Source organism: Mustela putorius, unplaced genomic scaffold (genome assembly GCF_011764305.1).
Source record: "Mustela putorius furo isolate JIRA1106 unplaced genomic scaffold, ASM1176430v1.1 tig00000145_pilon_pilon_pilon, whole genome shotgun sequence".
In the NCBI taxonomy this organism is placed as follows: Eukaryota; Metazoa; Chordata; class Mammalia; order Carnivora; family Mustelidae; genus Mustela; species Mustela putorius.
Window position 1 is genome coordinate 28,224,911 of NW_025421294.1, and position 21,989 is coordinate 28,246,899.

The following is a 21,989-nucleotide window of genomic DNA, read 5'->3' on the forward strand; positions in this document are numbered from 1 at the left end:
AAACCCCAAGGCATCATCACATACTTTCTGACTTGATTTATAAATAGGCCATTATTTGAATTTCTTGAGTAACTGAGGGAAAATGAACAATAGATATCATGATGATTCATTCTTTTTGAAAGAAGACATAAAAATATAGTTTAAAATTTGTCTGTTGGGGGAAGTTTTCAGTACTTTAATTCTCCTGCTGAATTTAGAAAGTGAGAGATCAGCAAACAGTTCTCAATCTGTCAAAATTTCTGCCTTCAAGCCAGGACTCAGTAATTCTCTCTCTCTCTCTCTCTCTCACACACACACACACACACACACACACACACACACACACACACCACACAAAAAGAAAATAGTAAAGATTATAATAACTGCCCTGTGACTAGTTTAAGAAGTTTGTTTACTTTTAAATAATTTTTTAAAAAGACTTTTATTTACTTAGAGAGCAAAAACACAAGCAGTGGAAAGGGTCAGAAGAAGAAGGAAGAGCAGATTCCTTGCTGAGCGGGGAGTCTGACATTGGGACTCCATGTCAGGACCCTGAGATCAGGACCTGAGTCAAAGGCAGACACCTAACTGACTGAGTCATAGAGGCACCTCAATAATTGCTTTGTCTTATAATTAACACAAGATGGGGCACACTGGCTCAGAGTCTTGACTTGAACTTTTATTCATTCAATCTGTTACTGAACACCTATCCTATGCCAGGGACTGGATGGGCATCTTCTATAAGTGCTGCTATTCATGTACAGTAATAGTAAATCCCTATTCTCACCTCATGGGGACAAGTCCCAGCATTTCGTCACGCCGCTTTTCTTTTTTCTTTAGTTCTGATTCTGTTGACTTCAGTTTATCTGGAGCAAGCCGCAGCTTAGACTGCAAATCACTGATGACTTCCTGTAATTCAGCTTCTGTCTGAAAAACCCTCTGACAGACAGGGCAACATGACTGGTTTTCATCTGTTAGCTGAGTAATGAACTGGGAGTAAACTGCTGTGGCTCCAGCCAGCATGGCTGTTTTAAGAAAATAAATATATTACCAATGAGAAGAATATAAAATAGAGTTTTGTTATTATGGTTCTATTCTTTTTCATATATACAGGATCATTCTTCATTTATAGACATATTAGGAAAAAAATAAAAATCCTCTCATATTTATATTCTTTTTTGAATGGGCACAATACATTCAGATTTGTATTAATTACTTTCTGGTAACACACAAAAAGAGTAACAAAATTTTGGAGTATACTGTGTACCAGAAATTGTTCTAAGTGCTTTATACCTATTAATCTCATTTAGTCTTAACACCATACTTGGTAGGTAATTATGTCAGATGAATCTGAAGTAAAGGAATCATTTGATAATTTGTCCAAAGTCACAAAACCATTTAAGTAGAACCGGGACTGAAACTTGACCCCTTTGGCGCCAGAAACAAATTTTTAAATCTCCCATCCTTTTTTTTTTTTTTTAAATTTTTTAATTTATTTTCAGCGTTAACAGTATTCATTGTTTTTGCATCACCCAATGCTCCATGCAATATGTGCCCTCCCTAGTACCCACCACCTTGTTTGCCCAACCTCCTACCCCCAGCCCCTTCAAGACCCTCAGGTTGTTTTTCAGAGTCCATAGTCTTTCATGGTTCACCTCCCCTTCCAATTTCCCTCAACTCCTTTCTCCTAACTCCCCTTGTCCTCCATGTTATTTGTTATGCTCCACAAATAAGTGAAACCATATGATAATTGACTCTCTCTGCTTGACTTATTTCACTCAGCATAATCTCTTCCAGTCCCATCCATGTTGCTACAAAAGTTGGGTATTTCATCCTTTCTGATGGAGGCATAATACTCCATAGTGTATATGGACGACATCTTCCTTATCCACTTGTCTGTTGAAGGGCATCTTGGTTCTTTCCACAGTTTGGCGACCGAGGCCATTGCTGCTATGAACATTGGGGTACAGATGGCCCTTCTTTTCACTACATCTGTATCTTTGGAGTAAATAGCCAGTAGTGCAATTGCAGGGTCATAGGGAAGCTCTATTTTTAATTTCTTGAGGAATCTCCACACCGTTCTCCAAAGTGGCTGCACCAACTTGCATTCCCACCAACAGTGTAAGAGGATTCCCCTTTCTCCACATCCTCTCCAACACATGTTGTTTCCTGTCTTGCTAATTTTGGCCATTCTAACTGGTGTAAGGTGGTATCTCAATGTGGTTTTAATTTGAATCTCCCTGATGGCTAGTGATGATGAACATTTTTTTCCCATCCTTAATAGCTACCAGTGAGTAAAAATTCAAGTGTCAAAGCACCTTAATAATATAAAGAAGGTAACTTACCTCGCTGTTTTGAGGATTTTTCAATTTCTTCTTTAAGCCTTTCTAAATCACTTTCAAAATCCTGGCTACCACAAACATCAAACAGCTTGTCTTCATAACTGGACAACCGTTCTTCTTTCTTTTTTAGTTCATTATTTACATGATTTTTATTTTGCTCAGATGAAGCTAGTTCTTTGCTAAAATAAGAACGAATACAGATTACAATTTTACAACATGAGAAATGAAGTTTGAAAAATCGGAGTAGGTAAATACAAATTCTGCCAAGAAATATTACAAAGGTTTGCTGTAACTAAGTATTCTTTTTTAGAAGTCAAGGCAACAGTCCTCTTCTGCCTGAACTCCACCCTGGACACTGATCACTTTCCAAACCTGTTCATGGGCCTGCACCCAGACTTATGTGTATAGGCAAAACTGTGTGATTCCTTGGGGTTCATGGTCTTTAGAGCTCAGATGAGGAGGCTCAGCAAATGTTTGCAGGAGAATGAGAGAAAAGAACATTCTTCTGATTCCCTTTGGACCCTTTCAGTATCACTTCACTTCTGTAAGAACTTCTTTATCCCTTCCTTGTTGTTGTCATCTACTTACATCATCATCCATTCTCTCTCATTCATCAAAGACTTTGCTCACTAATACAATTCATCTCAACTTCAACTCTTAAATATCATGCTAGCCAACCGTCATACCAACATAGATTAGGGTTTACAGGTTATAATTCACTGGGCAAGTCATGTAATCAATATAATGGATTGTATTCATAATCTTAAAAAAATGAAACAGAATAAAATACACTGCAACAGACTGAGCATTGTTTGGACACATACTCTTTTGAGAAACTTCTTTCAGATGAATGTGTATGAGTGCATGTGTGTGATGTGTGATGTGCATGTGTGCTACATTTTGATACTTCCCATTTTGAGTCACAGTAAAAATAAGACAAAAAGAAGTAACTAATATAGATGATGCTTTGACCATCCTAGCCATGGAGCCATGTTCATCAACATCATTATCTTAACACCCAGCACTGCTGACCCCTCACTGAAGATCTATTTACTCAAGGTCTCAAGAAGTCCTCCAGTCTGGCTCTCTCCCCAGCTCCCTGAATTCCCTTCACTTGTTCCTCTTCCTTTGCTTACCAACAGTAACTACTGCTGTTTCCCAGGCATCTGACTATAACCTTTTCTCTTCTCTTCACATAACCCTTTTAAGGTGATATGGCCTATACAAATGACTCCAAAGCAAAAACTTAGAAAGGAAAAACTTCCAAACTCTTGAACTTCAAACTCTAATATTATATTCCCTAAGACCCATTTCCATAAAAAAACAAATTAAACATGGCCAAAGCAAAATCCACTATCTTCCTCAAATATCTGTTCAGAATTTGACTCTTCTATCCAACCACCACTCAAAGCGACATTAAAAAAAGTGATCACTTCTTTATTGTGGTAAAAAACACACATTATATAAAATTCACCATCCTAACCATTTTTTAAGTGTAAAATACAATAGTATTAACTATATACACACTGTTGTCCTACATCTCTAAAACTTTTACATTTTATAAAACTGAAACTCCATAACCCTTTAACAATGATTCTCCTTCCCCCCTCTCCCACTTCCTGGCAACCATCACTCTACTTTTCTGTTTTCAAGAGTTTGACTACTTTGGGTACCTCAGGTGAGTAGAATCTCACAGTATTTATCCCCTTGTAACTAGCTTATTTCACTTAGCAATAATATCCCCAAGATTCATCCAAGTTGTAGCAGGACAGGATTACTTGCCTGCCCCCACCCCCGGCACCCTGCCAACCCTGGGTAAGCTTTACACTCAATGGGGGCTTGAACTCACATCCTGGGGAGTAAGAGTCACATGCTCGACAGACTGAGCCAGCCCCCAGGATTTCCTTCTTTTTTAGAGCTGAGTAATCAGAAACACACATTATACACATACACATTGAATCTTTATCATTAATCTGACTACCAAGAATAATGCTGTAATGAACATGGATTTGCAAAAATCTCAAGATCATGTTTTCAATGCTTTTGAATATACTCAGAAATGGAACTGCTGGATCATCTGGTAATTCTTTTTTTTTTTTTTTGGAAGAACCTCCATTTTCTCTATCAGCGGTACTATTTCATATTCCCACAAACAATGTACAAAGGTTCCAGTTTCTCAATATCCTCACTAATAATTTGTTATTTTCTGATTTTTTTGTTTTGGATTTTGTTTTGGTAGTAGCCATGCTAAACTGGTGTGAAGTGATCTATCATTGTGGTTTTCATCTGCATCTCCCTGATGAATTAGGTACTTTTTCATTTGCTCAATGGCCATTTATATATGGCCTCTGGAGAAATGTCTATTCAAATTCTTTGCCCATTTTTAAGTCCAATTATTTATTTTTGTGTTGTTAATTACAGGAGTTGTTTACATATTCTAGATAATAACCACTTATTAGATAAATGGTTTGAATATTTTCTCCCATTTTGTTTGTTGGTTGCCTTTTCCCAGCTGTTCCTTGCTTTGTAGAAGTTCTTAAGTTTGATGTAGTCTCATTTATCTACTTTTGCTTTTGCTGCCTGTGCTTTTGATGTCAGGTCCAAGAAAGTATTTGTCAACTTCAATATAATGAAGCCTTCCCCCTAAATTTTCTTCTATGAATTTTATAGTGTTAGGCCTCTTTTTTATAAAGGAGAATTTTAATCCTCTAAGTTCTGCAAACTTTCAAGGAACAAAAGGCCCGTATTAATGTCATCATTTTACTTGATTGATAAATACAGCAGAACCAAAGTTGACTAACATAAAACATTCCATTTTATAACAATAAGTAGAATATTTCAAACAATGAAAAATAAAAAGCATGAAATAAAAGCTCTGTAGTACATCTCCAAATGTTAAAACTACTTACTTCAATTTGGCAAGTCTGTCCCTGGTCTGATTAATTTCTTTTGATTTACTATGAAGCCAGTCTTCAAGCTGTTTTTTATTGGGAAAATATCCTAACAATGAAGTTAATTCATCACTGTGTCGAGATTTTATTTTCCTGATTTGTTCATCTTTGTCAGCCTATAAAAAAATTTTCTTTATTTTTATTTTAATTTTTAAAAAGATTTTATGTATTTATTTGATCGAGAGAGACACAGCGAGAGAGAGAACACAAGCAGGGGCAGTGAGAGGCAGAAGCAGGCTTCCACTGAGCAGGGAGCCCGATGCAGGGCTCGATTCCAGGACTCTGCCTGCCTGAGCCGAAGGCAGACACTTAACGACTGAGCCACCCAGATGCCCCATAAAAAATTAAATAAATAAATAAATAAATAAATATAAAGTCCAAGATCTCTACATTGTATCAAGAACAAAAATAAATTCTAATTTACAACTCTGAGATCAAGAGTTACATGCTCTACCAACTGAGCTAGCTAGGTGGCTCAGAACAAAAATAAATTCTAGACTAAAATTCTAGGCTTAAAAAATAAAACAATGAACATGAAAGAGGAAAATGCAAAATTCTTAAAGTCTCACAGTGGGAATTACCCTTCCGTGCCATAAGAGAAAAAAGTAACAAGTCTGACAATAGTAAAAATTAAAACTTGTATATGACGTGATAAATATTAATAGCAATGGGCATGTGTATATATACTTCAGTATTATTTTTTGGAATTAGAAAATAGTTTTCCTAAGCTCCAAAGTCTTATTTTATAGAATATTAAGCTCACTTAACTCCTAAAATACAATACCAACACCACCTAAGTATTTTGTAGTGCATCCCTTACAAACGTAAATTTTTTTAATACCAGAAGTATAGTTAGAACAAAAAGAAAGGTCATACTTTGTCTCTGGTCAGCATCTCCATCTGGGTGCGTGTTGTTGTATGATAGTTTAACTGTTCCATCTCCTGGTCCAATTTACGCAGGGTCCTGTCTAGGTCTGCTTTCTCATTTTGAAGGTTTATAACTTCTGTTTTTAGAGCTTCTACATTGTTGTTTTTCTCAGCCTTGCTTAGCTCACGTTCCTTATTAATAATTCAAACACACAAGTTTATATGTTTTGTGTTAAAATAAAGACAAAATGTATTAGAAATCAACTATTCCTCAGAATGATCAAGATATTACTGTTTACTTTTATCCTAGAAGAGAAAAAGCACAGATTTTTAAGGAAAATCTTATAATGTTATCTTACTCGGTTATAATGGTAGAGAAAACTGAGAAAAATACATCCAAATGTACAGTTTAGTAACTCTTTGGTTGGTAAGTATTCATCAGGTACCCATGTAAACGTACTACATTGCCTGGCATTTAGAAAACATGTAATAGTGTGATGTGGTCTCTAACGAGTACTTTATCACAAAGGCAATGATGGGAAACTGTGACAAACTGCTAAACTGACAAAAATGTATGCTAGATGCTAAGTTACAGAGCAAATTGAAATGTTTACTTAAATTATCAAGATGGGTTCTGGGAGGGAAATCTACCAAGCTTTAGGATGCCTACTTTGGTGGCAGATATGTGAAGGAAGGGGACAGATCAGAAAAAAGGAAGAGAATTTGGATATTTGTAAAAGCAGCTGGTCTAAGAAAATTTCTACCACATATAAAGTGATACCATGGCAAGAATCATGTAAAATCTACAGTGCGTGGAACCTAGAGCAAAAAAAAAAAAATTTTTTTTTTTAACTTAGGTAAGTGGTTCTTAACCAAGGTACTCCTAACAATCACCTGGTTTTTTGGAACATATATTTCTAGTCCCCACTCTAGAGAGAACATGAAGGAGTGGGGTGAGGGCAAAGGGAGAAGCAGACACCCCACTGAGCAGGGAGCCCAGTGCATGGCCTGATCCCAGGACTCCGGAATCATGACCTGATCTGACAGCAGACGCTTAATCGATTGAGCTACCCAGGTGCCCCCAAGCCTAAGTCTTTTTAAAAAGCTTCTTATGTAATTCTAATTTTCAATCCACCCACTTCCAGAATCAAAGAGTTGGTATGATTATAATATTCAGATGTTTTCATTTTGTATGACATTCATAGACAACTGATGTTTTTATTGAAATGCCATAATCTTAAGATTAGCAACAGATAATATACTTCAGAATATAAGATTCTAAACATTTTACACATTAAAGTTATTAGATTACTCAAAAAGTATCTTACAGCTTTTGAGAGCTCCTGGTCTAGTTCAAGAATCCTGTCTGAAGATCCTTCCAACTGCTGTAATTCATGCTTCACATTTCTCAGCTCATTCTGCTTCTTTGTTAGGATTTCTGATTTTAGCTCAATTATTCTTCCCAGTCCAGTTTTCTTGTCCCTTATTTCATCTATCTGTTTTTGTTTCAGAGTTTCTTTTTCTGCAAAGTCATTCTACATATAAGAAGAATGAGCATTAACAATTTTTTTCACCGAACCATTTAATAAAGTTTCTTGAATACAAAGTTAACACCTGCACACTAAGAAAAATAGAGCAAAGTACAAAATAGTGCAATAACCATCACCCAAAGATCATCCTTATTAACCATGAGCAAATGTTTTCTTTATGATTACCTTTAAAAAGAAATTTTGGAAGACAAACACTGTATGCTCTCACTTACATTGTGGAACCTAAAAACAAAACAAACCCCGAAAATAAACAAACTCAAATAAAAGAGATCAGACTTGTGGTCACAGAGGTGGAAGGAGGGAGAATTGAAGGAAGGTGGTCAAAAGGTTCAAATTTCTAGTTATAAGTACTATAGCTATAACGTATATCATGATGACTACCACTAACACTGCCATGTGATATACAGGAAGTTAAGGAAGTACATTCTAATAGTTCTCATCACAAGGTAAATATATATTCTTTTCTTTTATTGTATCTACATGAGGAAATGGGTTTCAGCTGAACCCACTGTGGTAAGCATTTCACAATATATGTAAACCAGTCCTTCGTGCCATATGCCTTAAACGTTGAGTGGTACCTGTTAATTATCTCAGTAAAACTGAAAAAGAAAAAAAAAAGAAAGGTAACAAAATCAAATTTAAAATGTAGTCTGTATTTTCTTCATATTTTTATCCTTAAAAATTTTAGAAATTTGCTTCCATAAGGGTTTTTTCTTTTCTTTTTTTTTTTTTTTAAAGATTTTATTTATTTATTTGACAGAGAGAAATTACAAGTACACTGAGAGGCAGACAGAGAGAGAGAGAAGGAAGCAGGCTCCCTGCTGAGCAGAGAGCCCGATGCGGGACTCGATCCCAGGACCCCGAGATCATGACCTGAGCTGAAGGCAGCGGCTCAACCCACTGAGCCACCCAGGCGCCCCCATAAGGGTTTTTTCTATCTCAAAAAGATTCTAGCCTAACACTAACCTGAAAATTTGACAATATGAGGTCTACCCCAAAATTAAAACAGTATAACTAGAAAATCCGATACAAACAAAAGAATATAGCAATATTTACCATCAGCTGGCTGGCAATTTCTGCTTCCCTTTCTTGCCTCTCTCTCACAAGTTTGTGAAAATTTTTAATATGTCTTTCATTGAATGGTCCACGTTCAAAGCCATCCAATTCTAGCTGTGTTGCCAAAGACTGAATTAATGAATCTCTAGCTTGGATATGTTCTTGATGGCGATCCGCCTGTAGCTGCAAACGACCTTTAAAACATACAACCATAATAATTCAATTTTCAAGTGTTTTTTTTTATTAAAATAACTGTACATTCATAAGCAGTTATTAAAAAAAAACAAAACACAGCAGAATCTCCTATAAACTTTGCCCAGTTCACCCTGGTAACTGGTTTTGCGACATAATAAAAAATATGTATTTGGTTTTTGTCCTTGGTAGTTGGCACAAACCACCTAAAACTCTTAGAATTCCTGAGTGATATAGGTGGAAGGAGCATCTTTTGTTACTCATTCTTAGTCCTTTTCAGCATACTGGAGTTTATTCTAATGCAGTGACCCTTACCATGATGGGAGCTGGTGCTCAAATGAACCAACAATGGGATTAGAGAGTAGGAACTTTCAGTACCCACTTCCTCAACTCTATGGAGCAGCTGAAGATTGAGTTCAATCACCAATGGTTAATTATTTATTCAACTATGCCTATATAATGGAACTTCCATTAGAACGCTGAATAACAGCATTCAGAGACCTTAAAGGTTAGTAAATACATCACAGTGCTGGTTCATGTGTGAGTGATGCACATGGAGAGGGTATGGAAGCTGAAGACCCTTCTGCATACCTTGCACTAAGTATCTTTTCCATTTGACTATTCCCGAGTGGTATCCTTTATAATAAACACAAAAAGTTTCCCTAAGTTCTATGAATGATTATAGCAAATTACTGAGTCTCAGAAAGGGTTTGTGGGAACTCCTGATTTACAGCCAACTGATCAGAAGTATAGGTGACAGACAACTTGGGACTTGCAACTGGAATCTGAACTGGGTAGGCAGTTTTGTCAGACTACACAGGTAAAGCACTGACTCCAGATAATTAGTGTCAGAACAAAATTCTCTCTGCCCAAAACTGGAGGATTGCCTGGTGTGGAAAAACCCACACACCTGGCGTCAGAACTGTTGGGAGAAAAGACAGTGCTTCCTTTAGTAATACTCTACAATACTATAGTATAATTTCACAGTCAGGATACTGACATTGATACAATCCACCAGTTTTATTCAGATTTCCCCAGTGTTACTTTTTATCTATTTGTGTATATTAAGTTCTACATAATATAATCAACTGTGTTAGTTCATATCTCCACCATGACAGTGAACATTAATGAACAGTTCAAATACCACAATAAGCTTCTGTATCCATAATCTTTTTGGGGGGAAGATTTTATTTATTTATTTATTTGACAGAGAGAGAGATCACAAAGAGGAAGCGAGAGGGGGAAGCAGACTCTCCGCTGTGCAGAGAGCCTGATGTGGGGGCTCGATCCCAGGACCCTGGGATCATGACCTGAGCCAAAGGTAGAGGCGTTACCCCACTGAGCCACCCAGGCACCCCCCCACAATCTTTTATAACCATACTTATGTGGGTTTTTTTTTTGCTCTTGTTGCTTTTTACAACCATAGACATACTAATCTTCCTCCAGTTCCTCCTCCTGCTCAATAACCCTGGCAACTACTAATCTGTTCTGACATTTCAGAAATGTTATATAAATGGAAGCATACCATATATTATCTTTTTAGGTTGGCTTTTTTCACTCTATATAATTTCTTGGAGATTCATTATTCGTGCAGAAAAAGCATAATATAATAGAAAAAAGACCAAGTTAACGTTTTGTCCTACCCTGCTCAACAAGCAGTTCTGATTTTTCCTGATTGAGAAGTCTTGATTCTTTATTTAACTTCTCTAGTTCACGCTGACAGTCTACCAGTCTCCTTTCTTTCTCCCTTACTGTTCTCTGGTGATTATGATATAAATCATTTAATTGCTCATCAGTCCCTTGAAAAACCTGTGCAGAGAACCAAAATAGGAGCTTTAATGAATAAATAAAACAAGTTATCACTCTGAAGTACAAAATATGAACCAAAGCTTATTCAATATCCTTCCCTTTAACATATACATGGAAATAACACAAACACTAAGATTTGTATTTTTTTTTTTGAAATACGAGTGGCAAAATGGATTCAAATGAGGTTCATTTTAATAATCTCCAAATTTTGAAAAATGAAATTCTACCACCACAAACCTTTTCCATTTTCTTTTCCAGTTCACTATTATCTTTCTCCATTTGCTTCTTCCGGCTATCCAAGGCTTTAATTTCATTGTCAAGTCTCATTATTTTAGAGAGGTTTTGTTCAATTTCTTTTAGACGATTCTGAAAATAAACCAATACTGTATATAAATTTCACTATAGTTTATAGTGCAAATAAATGAAAACAAGTAAGATGTCCTGGCTAGGTACTTAGTAAAAGTGATCTCTCTCACTTAATGCTAACAATGCTATATAAATTATAGGAGGCATAGAGAGACCGAGGATGAGACAATTAAAAAATTTGCACAGCTCCTAAGAGTTACTAAGGGAAAAAAACAATAATTAAACCACACTTCTAACTTCAAAAGCCCACATCTTGTGCTCACACCTCCCATAAGTCATTCATTCATTGGGTAGAATCACATTATGTAAAGTACCACATTACAAAAACTTAAATCTTTAATAGGTTATTTAAAAAAAATAGAACTACTGTGTGAGCTAGAAACTTATCTTGAGTCATGACTACATTCTGAGGCTGAAGGCAAAATTTACATGAAAAACTGTATTTTGATTCAAAGGCTGCTCAAGCACAGAGAACTCTGAACATATGAAGTGTGACAAATGATTTCACTGGCTGTTTTCTAGGGAAAGCTGGTGGCCTAATCTCCTAGAAATATGTGCAACCAGATTCAATGTTCTCTCCCTGGAGTGACACTGATGATATTCTTCTAATGTTTGCCTCTATAATTCCAAGGCTGACCAATTCCTGAGATAATTTCAGAACCTAATTTATTAAACTACCACACTAGTAGAGTGCTTAGGTATCAACTGTAAGGTTTCACTGCTGCACCATAATGCATCCTTAACTTTAATGTCATTTAATAAATTATAGTAATAGCCTATCTTGTGATTTGTACATTAACAAGTAGCACATAATCACCCTAAAAATAGGAACTTTGTTCACTAACATATCCCCCCACACATGCAACTGATCTTCACTATGTTAGCTAAATGGAAGAATGAGCAATTTCACCAATAATAATTCATAACTGTCATTGACTGAATGCCTACTATATTGAAGACACTGTGTGAAATGCTGCTACACATCCACTCTAACCCTTATGAGATTACTTGCTTAAGCAGGAGACTTGGAGGACTCAACATGTCTAAAGTCACATTCTTAATGATAAGAGCTAAGATTGGAATGGTTATGGCTCTGAGTGCTGTAACAAGGTAAATCTCAACTTTACCTTGCCCCATAATAAAAAGTAACCTGAAATGAAGCATATACATAAAATGTTAGAACATAAACTATAAAATTTCAAGAAGAAAACACAGAAGAAAATCTGTGTGATTTTGGGTCAGGCAAAGATTTCCTAATTAGGAAAACAAACTGTACAAGAAAAAAATGATAGACTGGATTTCAACAAAATTAAAAACTGCTGCCCTTGGAAAAGTAGTTAACAAAATACAGTATTTGCAAAACGCTTAGATGATTAGGGTTTGCATCCACAATAAAAGAAATCTCACAGCCACATAATAAGACAAAAATCCCATTCAAAATAAGCAAATAGCTGAATAGAAACTTAGCAAAAGAAGATATGGTAAACACATAAAGATACTTAACATCCATAAGCATTAGAAAAATTAAACTACAATAAAAAAAAAACCCACTCAGAAATACTATCATGCATCTACTACAATGGCTGAAATAAAAAAGACTGACAATACTAAGTAGTGACAGGATATAGAGCAACTATACTCTTAGATGTTGTTGGCAGGACTACAAAACGGTATAGCCACTTTCAAAGGTAGTTTGACAGCTCATAAAGTTAAACATATACTTCCATATAACCTAGCAACCCACCACAAGGAAGTTACTCAAGAGATAGGAAAAGGTATCTCAAAAAGCCTATATACCAAAGTTTATAGCCGTTTTATTCCTAATAGCTAGAAGCTGGAAAGAGCCTAATATCCATCAACTAGGGAATGTATGAATGAATTATAATGTAGCCACACAATTTACCAGCAATAAAAAAACAAATTAACTACTCATACACGCAGCAATACAGGTAAGTTAAAAAGGTCAAGCTAAGAACCAGAAACAAAATGCTACCTAATATATTATTCCATTTATATGACATTCTGGAAAAGGCAAAACTATGACCTAACAAATCAGTGGTTACCAAGAGCTGGGAGTAGAGGGAAGGACTACAGACAAACTTGAGAGAACTTCTTGGGGTAAGGCAGGGGATGTTCTATATCTTAACTACAGTAATGCATTTGCCCAAATTCATCAAACTACATACTTTACAATAGGTAGATTTTACTATATGTAAATTATAGTTCAATAAATCTATCTAAAAAAAAAAAAAGTATGGGCTTGGGATTCAGAGAGGTCTGGACTCAAATCATGGTTCTACACTATGCTTGTAATGTGAACACCTGAACTTCAGTTTTCTTGCCTATGAAACATCACAGGGTTACTACAGGGCTTCATAATGCATGTTATGCATTATGTCCTACCTAATAGGTGCTAGATGTCTACTAGATGCTAGTCTAGATGCTAGCATCTAGTAGACAATCAATAAATGAGACCATTCATACCACTTGTGAAAAAAATCCTGTGTTCTGAAAATACCTTTTGAGCAGTTTAACAAAGAGACCAGATTGAGTCTTATAAGCCCTGGATGCTAACACCTCAGTTATGGTACTACACTCAGAAACTTCTCGGCTTCTATCACTGCTTCCCTCCAGTATTAACTTTATCTGGGCTTGGATCTATTGTGGTACCTCTTCATTCTTTAAATCTAGCCAGTCCACCAGATCCCGAATATTCCTTCTTTGAAATCTGATTTGTCTTAAATTTATTCTAATTCCACTGTCGTTCACATATAGTCCTATAAATCTGTTCAGTCCCCACAGCACAAACCCCAGGTACTATTCTCAGAGCACACCACTAGTAAAAGAAGCCAGGACAAATAGAAAGACAACAAAAAATATTGCAGAGTATTTAAAGCTTAAGTGTCAGTGTGAAATGAGACAATGAAGAAGTTGGGTTATCAGCTATACAAGACCCATGAACTTCTGTATGGAAGAAATAAGTGTGCCAGAAGGTGTTTTCTGAATTCAAAAACAAGTTTCTCAAGCAATTTCCACTGAAGACAAAACAAAGCCAAGGTCAGAATAGAATGTGGTGGGATGAAAATAAAGTCGTTTATGACAGAATTCCTAAAGACAAAGAATCTATAAAAAATGAGAAAGCATGAGTGCAGTATTTGAAATGAAGTGGTCTCTAGATGGCTCCTGTGTGGGTGATTTGACTCAAACTTTCTGGTTAGTTCCATAGAGGGAAGAAACCTAACTTTGTATATCAGAGCTAAAACAAAACAAAGCAAAACAAACCTTTGAAATCATGCAGTTAATAAATATTTACTGAACCTCCTGCAATGTGCCAGGCACTGGGCTAGACTATGAGGACACAAAGAATAAAAGATTTTTTTTTTTTCAGAGAATAAAATTAAACTCATGGAGAAATAGTCAAAACTAAACACAAATAAAGAAATAATGTATATATGTGATGAATCACTAAATTCTATTCCTGAAACTAGTATTACACTACATGTTAATTAACTAGAATCTGAATAAAAACTTGAAGGGAAAAAAAAAAAAAGAAACAAGACCTCACTATTTGTTATAGCCTTAGTTAGAATCCTGGCATCACTCAATAAATATTAGTTATCATCTCTTTGCCATACCTACACATTCTTTCCAAATATTCCATTTCAACTATAAGGATTTCCTTGATACTGTTCAAGAACAGCTTGCTTTTCACTGTCCCTATATCTTTAATTACCTACCCATTTATGATCAACAAAGTCATATCCCCAATTCATTCCAATGTAATCCTCTCTGGCTATCTCAGAAATTCTCTTTCTTATTCCTCCTTACACCTCTTGTCTTTTTCTACCTTATGTGTGCCTGTCATCTTTTTAACCAGGCTGCTCCTAAAAAAGATAAAATGTGTTCCAATGTCTTGGTTATTACCAAATAGCTATATACAGTAATCATGATAACTCATCCTAACATTTATCACAGTTTATCATTCTTTTGTCTATTAAACTAAATTCTAAACCTACTGGTTCTCTATAATCTGAATGCAATTCTTTTTCACTCATTTTTCTCTGGGTTACTTAACCTAGGCACTTCCTCACATGATTCTGTTTTGACAAGTCACATGTGTGAAAACAGACATATAAAAATGTGGATGTAAATACATTTATATTGTATTTATACAAAAAAAGAGAAACTGCTGATAGGCTGTATCTGGAACGTCAGAAATGAGGAGCTGGAAGAGTACCTCTTACTTTTCAACTCATATTCTTCTGTCATTTTCACTGTGAGCACATACTACGTTTAAAAAATAAAAACACAAACATATATAAAATGCCTTCTACTCTATTGAGTTTGATTTTTCCCCATCCTTTAAAGCCCAGTTCAGCCATCCCTCCTTCCTTTAAGGCTTGGGACAGATTTCTCTTTAAGACCATCCCTCCCTTTTTAGTAGCTTTTACTGAGAGATTTCACACACCACATAATCCACCTGTTTGTGTTTGTGTGTGTGTAAGATTTTACTTATTAGAGAGAGCAGAAGCAGGGGGTACGGTAGGCAGGAGAGGGAGAAGCAGGGTCCCCTCTGAGCAGAGAGCACAATGTGGGTCTTGATCCCAGTATCCTGGGATCACTACCTTAGCCAAAGGAAGATGCTCAACTGACTGGGCCACCCAGGCTCCCATAATTCACCTGTTTTAAGTGCACAATTTAACACTATTTAATATACTCATAGAGTCGTGCAACCATTACCATAACCTAATGTTAGGGTATTTCAACTTCCAAAAAGGGAGCTATGCCAATTAGCAGCAGTCACTGTTCATTCCTCTCTACTTCCTACCCTACACAATCATTAATATATTTTCTCTCGCTACAGATTTGCCTATTTTGGACATTTCGAATAAATGGAATCGTACAGTACATGGTCTTTTGTCATTGACTCCTTTTACTTAATGTGTTTTCGAGGTTCTTGCCTGTTGTAGCATATATCAGAACTTCATTACTTTTTATGTCTGAATAATATTCCAATATTCCAGTAATATGTCACATTTTACTTAGCAGTTCATGGACAACTGAGTTGTTTCCAACTTTGACTATTATGAATAATGCTGCTAGGAATGTCCCTATACAAGTTTTTGTGTAGGTATATTTTAAAATTTCTCTTGGGTGTAGAAATTTAAGGAGTAAAACTGCCGGATCATATGTTAATTCTATGTTTAACATTTCAAGGAACTGCTAAACTGCTTTCCAATGTCAGATGGACCATTTTACATTCCAACAAGCACATAAGATGATTCCAATTTCTCCTTATCCTATAACAATAATATGTATTTTTGATTTACAGCTACTCTGGTGGGTGTGAGGTGGTATCTCACTGTGATTTTCATTTGTATGTTCCTGATGAATAATGATGTCAAACATCTTTTTATTTGTGTTTGGACACAGAGAGACCTTCTTTAGAGAAATATCTATTTAGATCCTTTGCACATTTTCTTTCACTTTTTTTTTTTTTTTTAAATTACTGAGTTCTAAGAGTTTGTTACATATTCTGGAAAAAAGCTCCTTTTTAGATATATGACTGGCAATTATTTTCTCTCTTTTTGTGGGTTGTCTTTTTGCTTCTCGATGATGTAGTTTGCAAAACAAGTTTTTTATTCTGAGGAGGTCTACTTTTGTCCATTTTTTCTTTCCTCACTTGTGCTACAGTTACCACCTTCAGCTCCTAAAAAACCTATATTTTAAACTTTATTATTCACTAACTTTTCAAATTACTCTGTTGTGATCCTATCTTTTTTTTTTTAAGATTTTATTTATTTATCTGACAGACAGAGATCACAAGTAGGCAGAGAAGCAGGCAGAGAGAGGGGAAGGGAAGCAGGCCCCCCGCTGAGCAGAGAGCTCGATGCGGGACTCGATCCCAGGACCCTGAGATCATGACCTGAGCCGAAGGCAGCGGCTTAACCCACTGAGCCACCCAGGCGCCCGTGATCCTATCTTTTCAAAAAGTTTCCTTGTTTCTCCTAATAGATTTTAAGTTCTTTAAAAGAAAAGCCAAAGTTTCTGGCTTCGTCATTCCCAAGAGCACCTGGCACAGTGCTATACAAAAAACCAATATTCATTAAAAAATGCAATCATGTCAATGGGTACTGGAACAGACACAAAACTAAAGCTTTCTAGTTTACAATTCAAAAATCTATACCAGGAAATTAGAAGATGGCAATGGAATAGGAGAACCCTAGGCTCACCCCATCCCACAAATACAACTTATCTACTAAATACCCCAGAAATCTATCTGAAGTCTGGCAGAACAAACGCCACAACTGAAGGTAGAGAAGAAGTCACAGTGCGAAAGACAGTAAGTGTAGAGATGCGGTTTGGGAGAGAAAGAGATTATGGCCCCTGGGGTGGGAAAGGAACAGCAGTCACAGAGAAGGGTGAGAAGACAGACTAACATGCAAGGAAGCACACAGAGAAAACAAATCCCCATAGCAATTGGCTTGAAAAGCGAGAGGGTCTGAATTTTCTGAGTTCTTCCAACCAACAGAGCTTAAGGCCTGGAATTTTAAAGGTCAATGTGTTTGGCTCTGGGAAAGCTCAGAGGGCACTGGGGCTGCTCTTGTTTTATGTGGGGCTAACAGGCAGTGGACATCCACCATGGAAACAGCAATTTGAAGAGTGTCTGGGGCACACAGTGCAGAGGTTGGTTAGTTGCTCCTCTTAGAGCATGTCCTCGAGAGGCAACATTCATTCAGAGACCGCTCTGGGAACAAAGGAACTGGCGGGCACCATTTCCCCCACCATCCCTCAGCATAAGCAGAGAGCGATCTGCAGGAACCAGCCCAGCCCGGACACTTGCTACCTAACTCACTTACACCAAGCCATGCCACCCACACCCCAGTGGAACCTCTGCTCCCAGTCAGCCTCGTCTCAGTCCCAGTGCAGCAGACCCCCTCCCCGGAAGACTGGCCCAAATCCCTGTCAACATTGCATCTCCCAACCCAGGGGTTTTTCAGAGCTTTGGTTCCAGTGGCAGCAGTGACACACCTCACTTCACAAGCAGAACAGAGTACACCTAGTTAAAATGAGCCACAATCAGGCCAGGGACCCAACAATGCCCACAAAAGGTAGAGACAGCTTCTGCAAATGATTGATTTGAAGGATAAAGTGGATACAAAAGCTGAGCAGATGAAGCACACATAGGAGATGCTCCCAGAAGCACCAGGCCCGAGACTACATAGGAGGACTACACAGGAGACTGCAGGAAACATAGGACCTCTTCTTCATAAAGGCATTACCCTCAAAAATAGGAAACATAGGGGCGCCTGGGTGGCTCAGTGGGTTAAGACTCTGCCTTCAGCTCAGGTCATGGTCTCAGGGTCCTGGGATTGAGCCCCGCACCGGGCTCTCTGCTCAGCAGAGAGCCTGCTTCCTCTCTCCCTCTGCCTACCTCCCTGCCTACTTGTGCTCTCTCTCTCTCTGTCAAATAAAAATCTTAAAAAAGAAAAAAAGAAAAAAAAAGGAAACACAGCTGACTTTCCTTACACACAGTAACAGGCATAGAGACTTAGATAAAATGAGAAGACAGAAGTATTTGTCCCAAATCTAAGAATAGGAAAGGCCACAGCTAGGGATCTAAGTGAAACAGAAATAAGTAACATGCCTGTTGGAGAATTTAAAGCAATGATAAGAATACTCACTGGACTTTAGAAAAGAGGGGGACACATCAGTGAGACCATTAACACAGAGATAATGAAATACATAGAGATAAAGGGCTCAATAAATGAAATGAGACACACATTTGATGGAATGAACAGCAGGCTGGTAGAAGCAGAAGAAAGATAATAGTGACCCATAGAGACTAATGGAAAGTCATAAAACTAAATGAAAGGGAGAAGGGGGCCTGGGTGGCCCAGTTGGTTAAGCAACTCCTTTTGGCTCAAGTCATGATCCCAGGGTCCTGGGATCAAGCCCCATGTCAGGCTCCATACTCAGCAAGGAGCATATTACTCTCTCTGCTTTGTTACTTTGCCTGCTTATGTACGCTCTCTCTCTGCGTCAAATAAATAAATAAATAAAATAAAAACTAAATAAAAGGGAGAAAGAAAGAATTATGCAAAATGAGAACAGACAGGGGTGCCTGGGTGGCTGAGTCCATTGAGCATCTGCCTTTGGCTCAGGTCATGTTTCCAGGGTCCTGGGATCAAGTTCCACATTGGGCTTCTTGCTCATCAGGGAGCCTGCTTTCCCCTGTGAATGCAGCACCGCCTACTTCTGATCACTCTGACAAATAAATAAAATCTTAAAAAAAAAAAAAATGAGAACAGACTTTGGGAAATCAGTGACTTCACCAAACATAATAACATCTGTATTACAGGAATCCCAGAAGAAGAAGGAGAGAAAATGGGGCAGAGAATTTATTTGAAGAAATAACAGCTGAAAACTTTCTTAATCCAGGGAAAGAAATGCCAGATTCAGGAGGCACAGAAATCCCCCAAGCAAAAACAATAAAAGCAGAGTCACACCATGATATATTGTAACTTAAAAAGCAAAATACTGATAAAGAAAAATAAATATTTAAAGCAGCAAGATGAAAGAAGACACTCACATGAAAAGGAAACTCCATAAGGCTACCATCTGATTTTTTAGCAGAAACTTTCTAAGCCAAAAAGGAGCGGTTATGATATTTTCAAAGTGCTGAATGGGAAAAATCTATAGTGAGGAATACTCTAACCAGAAATGCTATCATTCAGAATAGAAAATGAAACAGAGGGGCGCCTGGGTGGCTCAGTGGGTTAAAGCCTCTGCCTTCGGCTCAGGTCATGATCCCAAGGTCCTGGGATCGAGCCCCGCATCGGGCTGTCTGCTCCGCAGAGAGCCTGCTTCCTCCTCTCTCTCTCTCTGCCTGCCTCTCTGCCTACTTGTGATCTCTGTCTGTCAAATAAATAAATAAAAAAAAAAGAAAATGAAACAGTTTCCTAGACAAGCAAAAACTGAAGGAGTTTATGATCACTAACTCAGCCTTGCAATAGATATTAAAGGGGACTCTATGTGTGAACAGACAAAAAATGACAGTATGAAGATAGAAAACACAAAAGCAGGAAAAATAACTATTTCTGTAAAAAATAACCAGTCAAGAAATATACAAAATAAAAGAACTATAAGATATTATGACACCATGTACCTAAAATGTGGGGAGAAGACGACTAAAGAATGGGTTGAAACTTAAATGACCATCAACTTAATACAGGCTGTATGTATTAAAGGTTATATACAAACCTAATGGTAACCTGATGGTAACAAATGAAAAATCACTAATAAATATTGGAAGAATAAAGAGAAAGAAATCCACAGATATCACTAAAGAAAGCTAGTAAACATGAAAGAGAGAAAAATAAGAAAGGATCAGAGAAAATCTTTAGAAACAACCACAAGACAATAAAATGGCAAAAAATACACATTTATCAATAATTATCTTAAATGTAAATGGACTAAATGCTCTAATCAAAAATCACAGGGCTACAGAATGGATAAACAAAAACAAGACCCATCTACGTAACTGCCTACCAAAGACTCATTTTAGACCTAAAGGCATCTGCAGATTGAAAGTGAGGGGATAGAGAAACATTTACCATGCAAATGAACCTCAAAAGAAAGCTAGGGTAGCAGTACTGATACTGGACAAAAAAGACTTTAAAACAAAGACTGTAATAAGAGACAAAGACACCATAAAATATAATAAAAGGGTCAATCCAACAAGAAGATGCAAAAAATGTAAATATTTATGCTCCCAACACGGGAGCACCCAAATACATCAAATAGTTGATAACAAACATAAAGGAGCTAATTGATAATAATACAGTAATAGTGGGGACTTTATATACCCCACTTATATCAATGGACAGATCATCTAAACAGAAAATGAACAAGCAAACAATGTCTTTGAATGACACACGGAAACAGATTTAACATACTCAGAACATTTCATCCTAATACAACAGAATACAGAGTTTTTTCAAGTGCACATGGAACATTCTCCAGAATAGATCATATATCAGGCCACAAAACATATTTCAAAAACTTCAGAAAGAGCAAAATCATACATCTTTTCTGACCTCAACGCTGTGAAACTAGACATCAACTACAAGAAAAAATGTGGAAAGAGCACTAAATACATGAGGGTTAAATAACATGCTACTAAAGAAGAATGGGTCAGCCAGAAAATAAAAGAAGAAACAAAAAAGTACACGGAGGGCTGCATGAGAGGGCTGCATGACAGGCTCGGCTGGAGGAACTTGCCACTCCTGATCTCAGGGTTGTAAATTCAAGCCCCATGCTAGGTGAAGAGATATGTAAACAAACAAACAAACTTTTAAAAAAGGTACAAGGCAACAAATGAAAATGAAACACAATAGTTCAAAATCATTGGGACATAGCACAGGTTGTTCTAAGAGGGAAGTTTATAGCAACAGAGACCTACCTAAAGAAGCAACAGCTCAAATAAACAACCTAATCTTACACCTAAAGGAGCAAAAAAAAGAAAAGCAAATAAAACCCAAACAAACCCCCCCCTCCCTTCTACTCTTGATCTCTTTTTCTCCGACAAATAAATAAAACCTTACAAGAACAAAAAACCTCCCAATAAACAGAACTCCAGGACCATGTGACTTCACAAATAAATTCTACCAAACATTTAAGGAAGCATTAATACCTATTCTTCTCAAACTATTCCAAAAAATTCAAAGGAAGGAAAACCCAAATTCATTCTATGACGTCAGCATTACCTAACACCAAAACCAGATAAAGACACTATTAAAAAAAAGAGAACTACCGGCCAATATCTCTGATGAACATACACACAAAAATCCTCAATAAAATACTAGCAAACTGAA

General features: G+C 36.9%; 1 protein-coding gene across 10 annotated transcripts in view; it reads right to left on the reverse strand.

The window, feature by feature from the left end:
• The window catches only part of RAD50 (RAD50 double strand break repair protein), a 219,173-nt gene that overhangs the window by 40,699 nt on the left and 156,485 nt on the right, over positions 1–21,989 (reverse strand). For all 10 annotated transcript variants that reach the window (XR_006605369.1, XM_013052521.2, XM_013052517.2 and 7 more), the window contains 8 exons: positions 10,984–11,112; positions 10,581–10,746; positions 8,746–8,939; positions 7,468–7,674; positions 6,149–6,331; positions 5,231–5,388; positions 2,325–2,500; positions 767–1,004 (listed from right to left, as the gene is read on the reverse strand). Coding sequence is in view for 9 of the 10 variants with exons in the window: in XM_013052521.2 (XP_012907975.1) it covers positions 767–1,004; positions 2,325–2,500; positions 5,231–5,388; positions 6,149–6,331; positions 7,468–7,674; positions 8,746–8,939; positions 10,581–10,746; positions 10,984–11,112 (1,451 nt within the window). In the remaining variant the exon portion in view is untranslated. The remainder of the gene's footprint in view (positions 1–766; positions 1,005–2,324; positions 2,501–5,230; positions 5,389–6,148; positions 6,332–7,467; positions 7,675–8,745; positions 8,940–10,580; positions 10,747–10,983; positions 11,113–21,989) is intronic.